At 29.3% G+C, this 13,574-nt stretch overlaps 1 protein-coding gene across 1 annotated transcript; it reads left to right on the top strand.

The window, feature by feature from the left end:
- Positions 1-3,099: 3,099 nt before the first annotated feature.
- Positions 3,100-12,982, top strand: Bm2014 (oxidoreductase, short chain dehydrogenase/reductase family protein; the record flags this gene model as incomplete). The annotated part of the gene is made up of 25 exons (XM_043076679.1): positions 3,100-3,334; positions 3,855-3,971; positions 4,095-4,223; positions 4,463-4,594; positions 4,932-5,100; positions 5,285-5,375; positions 5,514-5,696; positions 5,953-6,171; positions 6,298-6,494; positions 6,744-6,932; positions 7,371-7,565; positions 7,950-8,085; positions 8,313-8,391; positions 8,588-8,760; positions 8,963-9,048; positions 9,517-9,683; positions 9,931-10,040; positions 10,271-10,461; positions 10,695-10,757; positions 11,260-11,357; positions 11,653-11,800; positions 11,909-12,086; positions 12,192-12,317; positions 12,589-12,747; positions 12,836-12,982. The coding sequence occupies 25 exons, from the start codon at positions 3,100-3,102 to the stop codon at positions 12,980-12,982; spliced, it is 3,717 nt and encodes a 1,238-aa protein (XP_042932613.1).
- Between the last annotated feature and the right edge of the window lie 592 nt (positions 12,983-13,574).

The following is a 13,574-nucleotide window of genomic DNA, read 5'->3' as shown; positions in this document are numbered from 1 at the left end:
ATAAAAGTAATATGATAAATGAAATTGGGTAAGGACAAAAATTAGGAACAAATTTATCATTCTGTATTATCTAGGCATAATAAAAAGCAAGTAATGGAAGACGAAAAGGTTGAAGATTAGATGTAATTTCTCAAAATTGCATCGCTTTGCGCATTTGGTTTAATATTTTTTGTTTGCTAATGAAAAACGAAGTCTTATGATATTTTCACCTTATCACATTGTTGCAATGTGTAAAAATTTATCTTTCATTACACAATAATTACTGTAACACCCGGATGTCATCAATTTGACAAAAAAAAAAATGATGTAAGATTAAATTTTTCATTTCACTAGCGCAACCTGATTATTTTATATTACCATGATTGTATCAGGACTACCTCTTTACAGCAATTTTAAGGAAGGCAGTACTATAAAGGCTTCAATAATTGTTGCAGAAGTTATTAGTGATTGTATGCCATTTCTTCACTGCTATTTTGTAATTCAGTTTGCAATAATAAGTACAAAGAATATTTAGATGGTTATCATTTTATTGATAGGCTGTAGAAAAAAAGATTAATCTTATCAAAAAAGATCGAAATAACTTTATCGAGAGAAGGCCTCACTGTTAACAATCTATTTATATCACTGATAATTTTTATCTTCAAAATTCTTTAGAGCTCATTAATCAGTTCATCAATGATTTTACATTTTATTCCTTCTTTATTTTATACAACCATATAATCATTAAATATCATAATTGATCATTTTTTAATATTTTGCTACGATTCTTAAATTGAAGAGCATATAACTGGTCGTCTGCCTTTGTGTATTCTATTTTATAATGGTTATTTCCAATGATAAGTGCAATGATTAGGCAAAGGGTTATCACATTAATAAATTGTAAAAAATAAATTTTATCAGCATCAATCAAAATAATTTTATCAAAGAGTAAGCATCAGTGCTTCCCAATAATCTATTTATATCATTGCTGTTTACCATTTTTTGGAGTCCATCACCGATAATTATACTTTACTTTGCCTTCATTTCTTCTTCCATCTAATCAGTAAATAGATTAGTGCCATTTTGTAGTATATTATAAGACTTCTGACTCTTCCGTACAGATATAATATGAAGTAATCAATGTTATGTAGAACCAAGAAAGGTAAGGCATTAGCGGATTCTGAAGACTTCCTCCTTTTTTAAAGGACGACGATATGAAAGAGCGAGAAAGGTAAGCTATTAAAGGTAAGTTCTTCTTTCTTGCAAAGTTTAAAGAAGGCGATATCATGGGAAACCAAAGAGGCTTCAAGATCTATAAATACTGTATGCGCTCATAATACTTTTTTACAACATCTATTTGCAATGGTAAGTGCAAAGGTCATGTAGATGATTAGCGTATTGATGGATATTGTCAAATAAATTTTATCGAAATAACTTCGTCGAAAAAGGTTAATAGCTGAATTATTTCAACAATCTCATCTCTCAACAATTTAACAAAAAAAAAAGGAAAGGAAAAAAATTCCACAGTTCATTAAAACACTGTCGCTTCAGGGCTGTGAAAAAAATTTCGTTTTTACAGAAACTTGAAAAAAAAACCGAGTATAATTTTCAATACTAATATCACGTTGCGCATAAATTAACATCCCTTTTGTTAATAAGAACTTTTTTATTTTATGATATTGTTGCAATGCGTCAAAATTTATCTTTTAGTATACAAAATAATTACTGTAATACTTTGATGTTATCAGTTTGATAAGAAAAGAAAAAGAGAAAAAGAAAGTCATTTCATGTATACTTCGCAAAGATATTTTATTAACAGAATTTTAACAATGTCTTACTTTCATAGCAATTGCACAAAATTAGAAACTAATATGAAGTTTGATGAAACTTTTGGAATAAATCATATATATTTGTGTACATTATTTATTTTTTTGCAAATAATAAGCGCAAAAATCACACAAATGATATTATCGCGTGACTGATTCTGAGAAGTGTATCTTATCAAAAAAAAAAAAAAAAATGCCAAAATAATTTTACCATAAAACAATTCCCTCTTCTTACTTCTTTCATTTTTCCATTAAAACATAATGTTTTCAGTAATTTATTAATGATTTGTGCATTGAGTTGAAAAAGAAATGCACATTTTTCTATTGAAGACAGGTCTATCTCATCGTTAAATATTACCACCATTCATATTCATTCGTCTACATTCCATTTACCTGTCCAATGATATTGTTTATTTACTTTCATTTCATTTTCTCTTCTTTCTTCCTTCCTTACTTATTTACTTCTTTTCCTCTTTCTTCCACTTATAATTTACATTAATTAATAAACATGTTGATTTGTTTAGTTTAAAAACTACCACAGAACTATTTTATTATAGTATAGTTTAAATCGAAAACTACTACAGAACTAATTATAAGTGTAATTTATGTCTTCAATTATTTGGCATCTTCTTTTCCATTACACTTTAATCTAAATCTAAACCAGTGCTACATAATGCGAATAAAAAAAGAAATTGAAAAGAAGACAAACTTAGTTGGAAGAAATAAAACTTAAAATAAGGAATGATTTTTCGTTCTTCTGGTAAGAGCATTATACTTGCCTGTCATGTCACATTGTCACTTCTTAGCTACTCGCACGTAGCATTCGGAGTGATGGCATCAGTACTATTTCATTAGACCTTTGACTATATTTTCAGTTTCTTCATTGAAATTTAAAGAGGACATTGATATTTGTCATGATAGATGCTTATGCTGAAAGTGATTTCAATTTTTCGTTTTTTTTTTTCTTTTTTTTTTCTATTTTTTTCTAACAAAACTATTTTTCTTCTATTTTTAAAAACTTACTTTTGTGAAATTTGACCGAAATTTAAGGAAATGACATTTCTTATTCGAATCTAAGTTTCGCTTAGATAGAAATTAATAGCGAATGTCAAATACAGAATTGTTTGAAATAACCAATGTAAATCATAAATCATTTTACTTGTTTAAAATAAGGAGAAGCTAAAATGAATTTAATGTCATCGCTACTTAATGATGGTATCGTTTTTGGGCTGTCTTTTTTTTAAAAAATTTCAACTACCTGCTAGTTTTTTCCGAATTATGCAGCAAGTTGAAAATGTCAACATTGGTAGAATTATTTCGTAAAGCAGCAAATCAAGCGGAACTCAAATCAAAAATTGTTGTTTGTGATGGAGATACCAAGTGGACGTTAGCTGAATTGGATACTATGTCGGAAAAGTTGGCAAAACATTTTGTGGAAAAATACGGTGCTAAAAGAGGAGACTGTATTGGCATCTATATGAACAAATGCGCATTCTATGCATTAGCCTATACGGCTGCCCTAAAAGCTGGTCAATTCTTGTGCTTATCAAAATATATTTCTTGAAAGTTGGAAATCAGATTTTTTTTTCTAACCATCTGATGAAGTTAAACGTCATAATATAGCATTGACAAATAGCAGTAATTAGATTTATACATACATATAAATGATAATAAATGAGATGATACATCACAAATGACAATAACTGAGATTAGATAACACAAATGACAATAAATGAGGTTACATTGTAAATAATAATGACTGAATGGTATATCATAAATAATAGTATCTAAAATCGTGCATCTGTAATTTGAAGAAATCGAAATTAATAAGAGTTCTGTCAAAAATATACCAATAATAACACCAAAAAAGTTAATATAGTTAAACTTTGTTTCCTCCTTTCATAATGTCAGTCATATCGATAAGGAAAAAAGATTGCAAGTCAGAAACAAATTGAAAAAATATTGAAAATTTTTACATATCTCAATTATTATTAATGTCATGCAAAGAAAATTTCTTTTAAGCAATGGCTTTAAAAATATTTTTTATAGGCTGTGCTTATCTTCCTTTGGACGTCTTCTATCCACAACCATTGTTAATTGATATTATCACGGAAATTAAACCAGTAGTCATTTGCTCAACACCAGACATTGCTAATTCTATTTCAGGTGGAACAGATATTTGCAACTTTTTTTTTTTTACTAAAAATTTTACTTAAATTTATTATAATTTTTACTACATATATTTTTCTTACTAATACTTTTTTATGTTGGTTTCAATTTCAATTTTAGATTTGGCACCGATGTATGTATTTGGTTCTTCCCTTCCCAATCCATCACAGTCCATTAAATTACCTGAAATCGGCCCTGATGATCGTGCATATATCGTTTATAGCTCTGGCACAACCGGAAAACCAAAAGGTGCTCCTTCATTTCTTTCTTTGAGGAGGTTTTTTTTTTTTAAACAATAACATAATATATATCATAGTGAAATAAGACTTAGTTTCAAATAATTAATAATGAAATTGTTTAATTGAATGTTTATTTAAATAATAAATTCACAATTTCTGATATTGAAACTGCATGCATTTTGAAACTTTTGAATAGCTCAACAAATAAGAGTATGAAACATTGTAATAAAACTTTCGAATCATTTTAAGGTATCGAATGTCCACATCGTGGTGCTGCATTTTCATATGAATATCGATTTGTGAAATATCCATATGTGGAAAATGAACGAGAGGCTTGTAATGTATTTTTTGTTTGGGAATTATTCAGACCGATTCTTCAAGGTTTATTTCATTTCAAATTTACCATTTTTCACAAAATTTAACATTTATTAAAGCATTAAAGTAAATCAAGACAAAATAATTAATAATGCAGCATAATTGTAAAACCATCATTAAATAATTATCAATTGAATTAAGAATTTTTTAATATCTGGCTAAAATTCACATAATTCAGAACAATAAAGTAAGCCAAAAATATAAAAAATAGTAGAAGAGATTATTGTAAGATTGATAAATGATAAACTAAATAAATAAATGGTCACTAAAGAATTATTATTTCATTATCTCAAAGATCTCCAATGTTGCAAATGAAAAAAGTGCAGTAAAATAAGAAATTCAGGAGTTGAAATGTATGTGATACCAGATAATGTCATCTATGATTTACCTGAATTATGCCGTTTCTTGAGTACTCATAAAATTACACGAATGATGTTTACTCCATCATTGCTAGAAGCTGTCCTCGATACCCATTCTGATGAAACAATTCGATCCACATTTCGTACTTTCCGGTATCATTTCAAAACACTTTAAGATCTCTAACGCATATGTAACGATGGTACAAACGTACTAGTTAATCATAACAATATCCCATAAGTTAGCTAATTTAGTTAATCTTAAAATCGTTATTCACGCAATAGTACTTTATGTGATATTCCTAATAATCAATTAGCCTGCAAAATTCCTGTTTTCTAGGACGATACTTTTGTGCGGTGAAGTAGTAACATATCTCTTACTGAAACGAATCCTCGATATCTTACCTAAAATGGAAGCAAGTTTTCTTTCTGTATTTCTTTTCGAAGTAATTTTTTTTTAGACAAACACATTCTTTTGATGCAAAATTGTGATCTTTCTCGATTGAAAAATATTTGATAATGTGATATTTTCATCAATTTTGTTTAATTAACTAATTAAACATGTTTAGATCTTGAATTTGTATAGCATTTCTGAATGTCACGATGTGTCTTACTCGAACCTCACAGAGGTCTTCTACACCCAACCATCAAGAAAATATGCACCAGTTGGAAAAGTGATTCCTGGAGTAAAGGTTCATGTCATTGATGTTTCGGAAGGATTGAAAGAAGTACCAATGGGAGTTCCTGGAGAGGTAGATAATATTCTTTCTTTTGTTAAAATATATAAATCATTACTAGAACTGTTTTCTAAAAGTAAATTTCAAAAATATTATCAAATCATTGAATCAAAAATTGTTTGTTTCTCTTCTACTCAAAATGACGAACGAAAAAAAAAAAAAAAATGATTTGTTTTCATTTTCTGAGTTCCTATAAAATAAAACGTTTATGAAATAAGATACATTTGGATCATATTTAATAATTTTTAATACAACAATTCATATGTTATAGATTTTTGTGGGTGGACCAGCACTTGCAATTGGGTATATTAATCGACCAGAGTTAAACCAACATCGCTTTATAACTGTACCAGATGAATTACGAGATCAGTTAGGTGATCGTTTGTATAGAACAGGCGATTGGGGATATTTACTACCTAATTCAGTTTTGGAAATTTGTGGACGATGTGATACGATGGTGAAAATCCGTGGCTACAGCATCGAAATTTTGGTTCGTTTTATACCTTCACTTATATCAATCATTATTATTAATTTAGAATAACATTTCGCAAATTGCAAATTTTATTGTTTAGCACTTAAATAGTTCAATTTCATTATATATATAAATAATTCATAGGCTGTGGAATCAGTAATTTTGGAATTACCGTACGTGAAATCATGCGTGGTGATAAGCGTTGGTGCAGAAGGAGATGACAAGCAGCTTGCAGCATATGTTGTATTGAAGGAGAATGTTACTAGGAAACAAATGAGAGCTGATTTAAAAAAGCAATTACCATTTTATATGGTACCGACTTATTTCGTCTATCTAGCCAGGTATATTCGAATTTATTAAAATTTAGCTTAATTACTAAGACATAAAATAAATATTAGAAGCATAAAAAAAAAAAAAAATAAAAAAATATAGCATTAAACATTGTTTGAAAGAAAAAAATAATAAAAAGCAAAAACGAATAGAAATGTATAGATTGTTACAATGTGTTGAAAGTAGGGAATGAAAAGTTATGTTTATACTTGTAATTTATAGGTGATATAACCTCTTTAAATACGGAACCAATTTTGCAGCTTGCCAGTAGTACCAGCATCATCAAAAGTTGACAAAAAAGCATTGCCACCTGTTGATCAGCAAAAAGATGCGGTAGAAGCAAGTGCACTTCCAAAAACTGCAACAGAAGAACGATTAGCAAAAATATGGGCCGAAGTGTTATCACGGACTGCCGTCGATATTCAAGAAAGCTTTTTTGATCTTGGAGGGTAAATTTTAAAATATAAAATCAAAACTAGTTCCTTTCATCAAATTATGCTAAACTATTCGTTGCTTATCTTTTTCTTGGGATCAGAAATGAGATTAATTAGCAATTGAAATATTCCGGAAAAAGAACTTCCACATGATTGGTGCAAAAATACAAAAAATGTAATTTATATTCATACTTTATTTATAATTGCTTTAGAATATAAGATAAGAAATGTTCCACTATTTACCAGTAGCGCCAGCATTTTTTAAAATTTGATAAAAAGGTGCAATAACTTTTCCCACACATTTGATATAGAGTATAGATGCTATAAAGTCTTTTTCTTTTCCTTGCTGTTTGATTTTTTACGACCTCAAATTTTGGACTTTTTTTTGGTGTGCAAATACAACTGTATTGTATTATTAGAAAGATTAGAAAGAGTAACTACTGTATATTGTAGACATTCATTGATGGCAGCTCGTTTGTTGCATAAAATTGAGGAAGAATTTGGCATACAGTTGAATATGCGGGAATTATTCGCTACACCAACCGTATCATCACTAGCTCGACGTATCGATCATAAGGATGACAGTGATAATTTGGAGCATGTTGATTTAGCACATCAAGTTAACATTCATGATTTCAAGGATAACGTGTATGTTTAAATTTTATCAATTTTAGATTGATAATAAAGAAGTGAAAAAGTAATAGCGTAAGTGATAAGCATACTTAACATTCTTTGACACCGAGAAATATAAACAAAGAATGATGAAAATGAAGGGGAAATAAAGATGAAATTAAAAATAAACATAAGTAAGAAAATCAATAATTGCCTTATTTAGTAAAAGTTAAAAACGAATGCTTAAAACAATCTTACGAGTAAATTGTTTGTCTAATGCAATATTTTTTTAAATTATTTTAAAAAAATGAAAAATTGATTAAAATTAGAAAAAGAGCTGAATTTAAATCAATACGAAGATGAATAAAAAATATTTTATTGTGAAAAAATTTAAACCTTTATATATTTGAATTATTACAGGATGGACTTACACTTACGCGCTTTTTGGCGCTCTACCGATATGGATTATAGCTTTTCACGTGACATTGTATTGCTAACTGGTGTTACTGGTTTTATTGGTTCTCATATACTTGTCAAACTTCTACTTACAACTGAGGTTATCGATTGTTCTTTGTAATACTTTGACTTTCTGCAATGTTTCTTGAACAGATTTTTATAAATCAGTGATGATGTCCTTTATTTTTTTCTTTTTTTATCTGAACATTAGGTATTAAATGCTGGCGATACATAAATGAATGGACAGCTAATTTAATTCTATTGCTAAAGAAGGTATTGCTTCATAAAAAAGGTTGAAGTTTAAGAATTCATTAATGAGAATTTCAGATGCGAGTTATTTGTTTGATTCGAGAAAGCGCAGGTGTTACCACACAGTCTAGACTCATCGACAGTATCGAGAAGATGGGTGAGAATTTCTAAAATTTATTTTCGAGTTTTCGTCCATATGATTGTGATCATTTTCAAAAATTAGATCAAAAATAATTTACTTGGTTTAAATAAAATTAGATAGTGAATAATTAACAAGAAAAAAAAAATTAAAGAGTGTTACGTTTTATATATAATATTCAAATAATTCTAATATTTGTTTGCAATTCTTTGAGGTATGATGACAAACACATTGAATGACTTAATCAGAAGTCGAGTTAAAATAATTTCTGGTGATGTGGCACTAATACGACTAGGTCTTAGCGAAGAGGAATATTTATTCCTAACATATGAGGTGGACATAGTAATTCATGCTGCTGCTTATGTTAATTTGATCTTCCCATATCAGGTAAACTGATATAATATTTCAGCATTAATTAAATAATCAACTCAGTCGATACTTGAAGGAATTAAGCTTATGTATTATATTTGTTATATAAGGAAATATGATAGAGCAATGCTATGGAATATTATACAACAAGATATTACCGAAATTCTATTAACGTAAAAAGTAATAGTTAATCTTTAAAAGTAAAATATGTTTATTATAGGCTCTACATGGCATTAATGTGTTGGGTACACGAAATATTTTAGATTTCTGCCATCAGAATAAAGTAAAACCACTCTATTATCTGAGGTAAATTTAATTGCTATGGATTAATTCCTTCTATTTGTGTTGATACCTAGAAAATTATAACAGTTTAGGATAGAATAATTATACTATTTAGAAAGAGTTATTTTTATAATTGGAATAATTTTAGAGGGACTGAGTTAATGTTGTGAAGCGATTATTATAATATTTTTGACATTTGCTTGTAATTTTGCTCGATATTGCATGAATTACCGAAATCTAATTTTGTTGAATGAATAATTTAAACTTAATTTTGTTGGATGAATTTTGAAAACTTTGTTTTTTTTAATGGTTGAAATAAACAAAAAAATTGCAATTGTCTGCTGTTAATATATCAAGGAAGATTTGGCTGAATATGTAAATTTGATGTTTTAATTGAAAATTTGATGTTTTAATTGTTTTATCTATTTTTCATTATTCATAAAATGTACTACAAATGATATCAGTTGGCAGTTCACAGTTTGCATTTTGCAGCACAGATGCAGTAATACCATCGAATTTAAAGGATGTTGATGAGGATATCACTAATGATGATGTGCAAGGAAAATTAATGAATGGTTATGCTCAAACTAAATGGGTAGCTGAGAGACTGGTAATTAATTCACAGGTACGAGGACTTCCGACAGTAATCTTTCGACTTGGTATGTTGTTGTGAATTATTTATTACTTATTCCAAATAATTTATTTACCTATGCTAAGTGCTTTGCTAACATAAATACTATGAATAAAAATTTCTTCTAATTTGTTATCGTGGTTATAATCAAAAAAAAAAAAAAAAAAAGAAAAGAAAAGAAAAAGAAGTGATATGAGAGAAACGAGATAAACGATAGAATTGAACTAATTTCTAAAAGATGAGACTAGCAGTGATAATTAGACCCACGGTTATAGGAAATCAAGCAGCCTCAATGAGCACTGGTAGATGGAATAATCAAGACTTCATTTATTTATTAATTTTTTGCTCGATTCAATCCAAAATGGCTCCAGATTTAGATTGGGTGGTATGCTTTTTAATTATTTTTTTCATTTCATTTTTAATTTTTTTTTTTTAAATTCTGATGCTAAAACTAATAATCTGGTTCAAAAAGTCATGCTTAATTATGCTTGGGATAAATAACTGCCCAAGTCATCTTCAAAATAAATAAGACGTACGAAATCACTGACGAAAAAACAGCCTGCAACGAAAAAATTGATTATGACGTTAATGACATTTAGCTCTCTTCCATTACAGGTAGAATTTACACCTGTCGACTTTACTTCATCATTTATAACACAAATTCTAACGAAAAGTTTTCGTGCTAGCATGGGAAAAATATTTCATTTAACGAACAGTAATGGGCCAACTTGGCGACAAATTGTCAATTGGATAAATGATTTTGGCATTCCAATGCGACTGATACCTTTGCAGCAATGGGTACAACTGTAAGTTGAAATGGCAAAAAAATTTGGTTGTAACATTGATTACGTCTAATTCTCTTCCATTACTGTTGAATTTATACTGCCCATTTCACTTCGACCCCGAACCCTGAAGATATTATCAGTAAAGCAGTGTATATTCATCAGTTATAACTAATAAACGTTTGGTCTATATTAAGGGAAAAAGTCTTGAAATAATCAATCTAGGCAGGAAGGAATCTAAAAAATGAAGATTTTAGGATTAGTACGAATGAAGGGGCAGAATACCAACAGCTGCATAAATTACTTCAAGTGATGGTCAAGTAAGAGCTTATTTGAAAAAATATTACTGATGGTCAAGTAAGAACTTATTTGAAAAAATATTACTGATGGTCAAGTAAGAACTTATTTGAAAAAATATTACTGATGGTCAAGTAAGAACTTATTTGAAAAAATATTACTAATGGTCAAGTAAGAACTTATTTGAAAAAATATTACTGATGGTCAAGTAAGAACTTATTTGAAAAAATATTACATCTACTTTTAGCATCAATTAATTACCTTAGGAATTTCTCAAATGTTATTTTTGTGAAGTTATGCCATCTTTCTGAAAAGTTGGCCAGATGAGTAAAAGAGTCAAGATGACAAATAATTTATTAAAATCCCCACGCATCTCCCACTTATCATATTAATTATTTGAAATTGAAGGAATCATTTCTCCGAATGACCATTATTGCTAATATAATTTCGAAACAATAAATACAAATGTCACAACAAAATTTTGTTGGAAAATTTTTATCGAAATTAAGAGTTATCGTATTACAGAGATGATACATTTTTCGGAGCACAATCAATGTATAAACGAACAAATACAGAAAAAGTACTGAAAGATATGGGTGGCACATATCCTGTAGTGACGAAAAGTTTATTCACCCACTGGCTTAGACTTATGGCTCAAAATAATTTCACAGGAATACCAACATCCACTCCTTTTGATAAGTTTTTTTTTTTTTGAATTATGATTCATTAAGAAAGGAGGGATCAGTTGCTTAATTAAATTTGGATTCAGGATTTTTTCTTTACTTTTTGAAGCTTTCTTATTGACATATTAAGTAGTAACAGTTTTTATAATTCACTCTAAAGTTTTGGTTTTACTGATTGCATGAGAGTTTTCTGTTTCGCCTCAGACTCTTCATATATTTGTTAAATTGGTTTCAGGAAAAGCAACAGTTGGAAAAGTCTGTATTGTAACGGGTGCAAGCACAGGTATTGGTGAAGCAATTGTTCGGGAACTTGCCTTAATTGGATATATGAAAGTGGTATTTTGTGCAAGGAGGCGAACAAAACTGATGGAACTAGTTAGCAAGTATGTTCTTATCTTCATAAGCATTTATAAGTTACCTAAAACTATACTCAATCATATCGACTGAATAAACATTGTTATGAAATGATTAACAATTTTTGGTAAAATTAGACTGGAAGCTGAGGGTTGTATGTCGAGTAATTTATTACCTGTGGCATGTGATATCACGCAAATGAGTGATATACAATTTGTGGTAAGTCGAGCTGTGGAAACCTATGGAACTATAGATGTACTAGTGAACAATGCTGGATGCATGTATTATGAAATGATGAAGAATGGGCCAACAAAAGTAAGTTAAATCAATCATTAATTCATTCCTCAAGCATTAAAGAAAGTAACTGTATTTATACCAAATGGTACTTTTTTGAGAAGGAATAATGAAAATGTAATTTAGGAATGGAATCTTCAAATAGATGTGAACTGTCGCGGTACAATGAATTGTATAGGAGCGGTGCTTCCGCATATGATCAAAGCTGGATCAGGACATATTGTAAATATAACATCTGATGCTGGAAAACGTGTAAGTTATGGTAGAAATTAAGGTTTTGTTTTGGAATGATAGTGTATGGTAATGAAAGACATAAAATATTCTTTTGATTATATGACTTTTTTTACATCGAGAAGATTAGAGAGTTTCAATGGTGCATTCGAATCGATCATGCAAATTTTGGAATAATCTTTGTCTATAATATTTCCTGCAAAAAAAAAGGAACAAATCGTTCTTTATGGTACTATAAATTATAGCAATTAAGAAATGTTTGAAATAACAGTTCTTTAGTTGTATATTTTAGGGTTTTGCCGGATTAGCCGTTTATTCCGGAACTAAATTTTTCATCGAAGGCATGTCGCAAGCGCTGCGTCTAGAAATGGTTGAACATGGTATAAGAGTGACAAATGTGCAACCGGGTGATGTTGAAACGGAAATATCAAATTATTCCACTGATAAGGAAGTAAATAATTTCATAGATTGCATTTCTTATGAACATAGTTCTATTATACTAATGAAATTTGAACTTCACTTGGCTACTTGCTTTTCAGGCATGCTCCAAATATGATGTATCGAAAGCAGGCCATCCAATTCTCAGTTCTTCTGATGTTGCTCGAGCAGTACTGTATGCAGTAAATCAACCATCTTCGGTTGCTGTCAACGAAATTCTTATTGAACCTCAGGCTACACCCATCTAATTAATTGTTGTTTATCATTTACAGTCTTGAATTTATACAGAATGTTTCAAATGATTTGGGATGCTTAATTTGTTTTTGGTGATATTGGGCTCAGATTGTTTCATTATTTAATTTCACAATATTTGGATAAACTGCTGAGATGTATTTTAATCTTTCCAACTCAACCAGCTAGCATATTGATGTTATATTACTTCTTTATATCAGAAAATGTGGAATAAAGATTTCGTCAATAACTTAATGACGATTTCTCTGAAAATGACTTAAGTGATTGAGTAACTATTATTGCTATTTGGTGAACCTCCATAACTTTCTACGCAAATTTCAAAAAATGCAAAGCTGAATTGTAGGCAAAACAAAAAAAAACTTTATTATTACGATCATTCTTACCCGTTTTCCATACGGTTTATACTAGCAATTAAATTTATAGGTGCAGTTAACATGATCCGGATAGCAACCACCTTACTGATTTCATATCAATTTGAGGTTGAAAGACCAATTAGATGCATGCAAACTGCACGTCTGTAAAGTTGATAATAACAATTGTGTCAAGGTCGAAATTGCAGTGATTTCTTTCAGCCGAATGATGACTCCA

Source organism: Brugia malayi (assembly GCF_000002995.4).
Source record: "Brugia malayi strain FR3 genome assembly, contig: Bm_v4_Chr1_scaffold_001, whole genome shotgun sequence".
Lineage (NCBI taxonomy): Eukaryota > Metazoa > Nematoda > Chromadorea > Rhabditida > Onchocercidae > Brugia > Brugia malayi.
The sequence above is the reverse complement of the archived record's forward strand: the minus strand, read 5'-3'. Positions and strand labels throughout refer to the sequence as shown.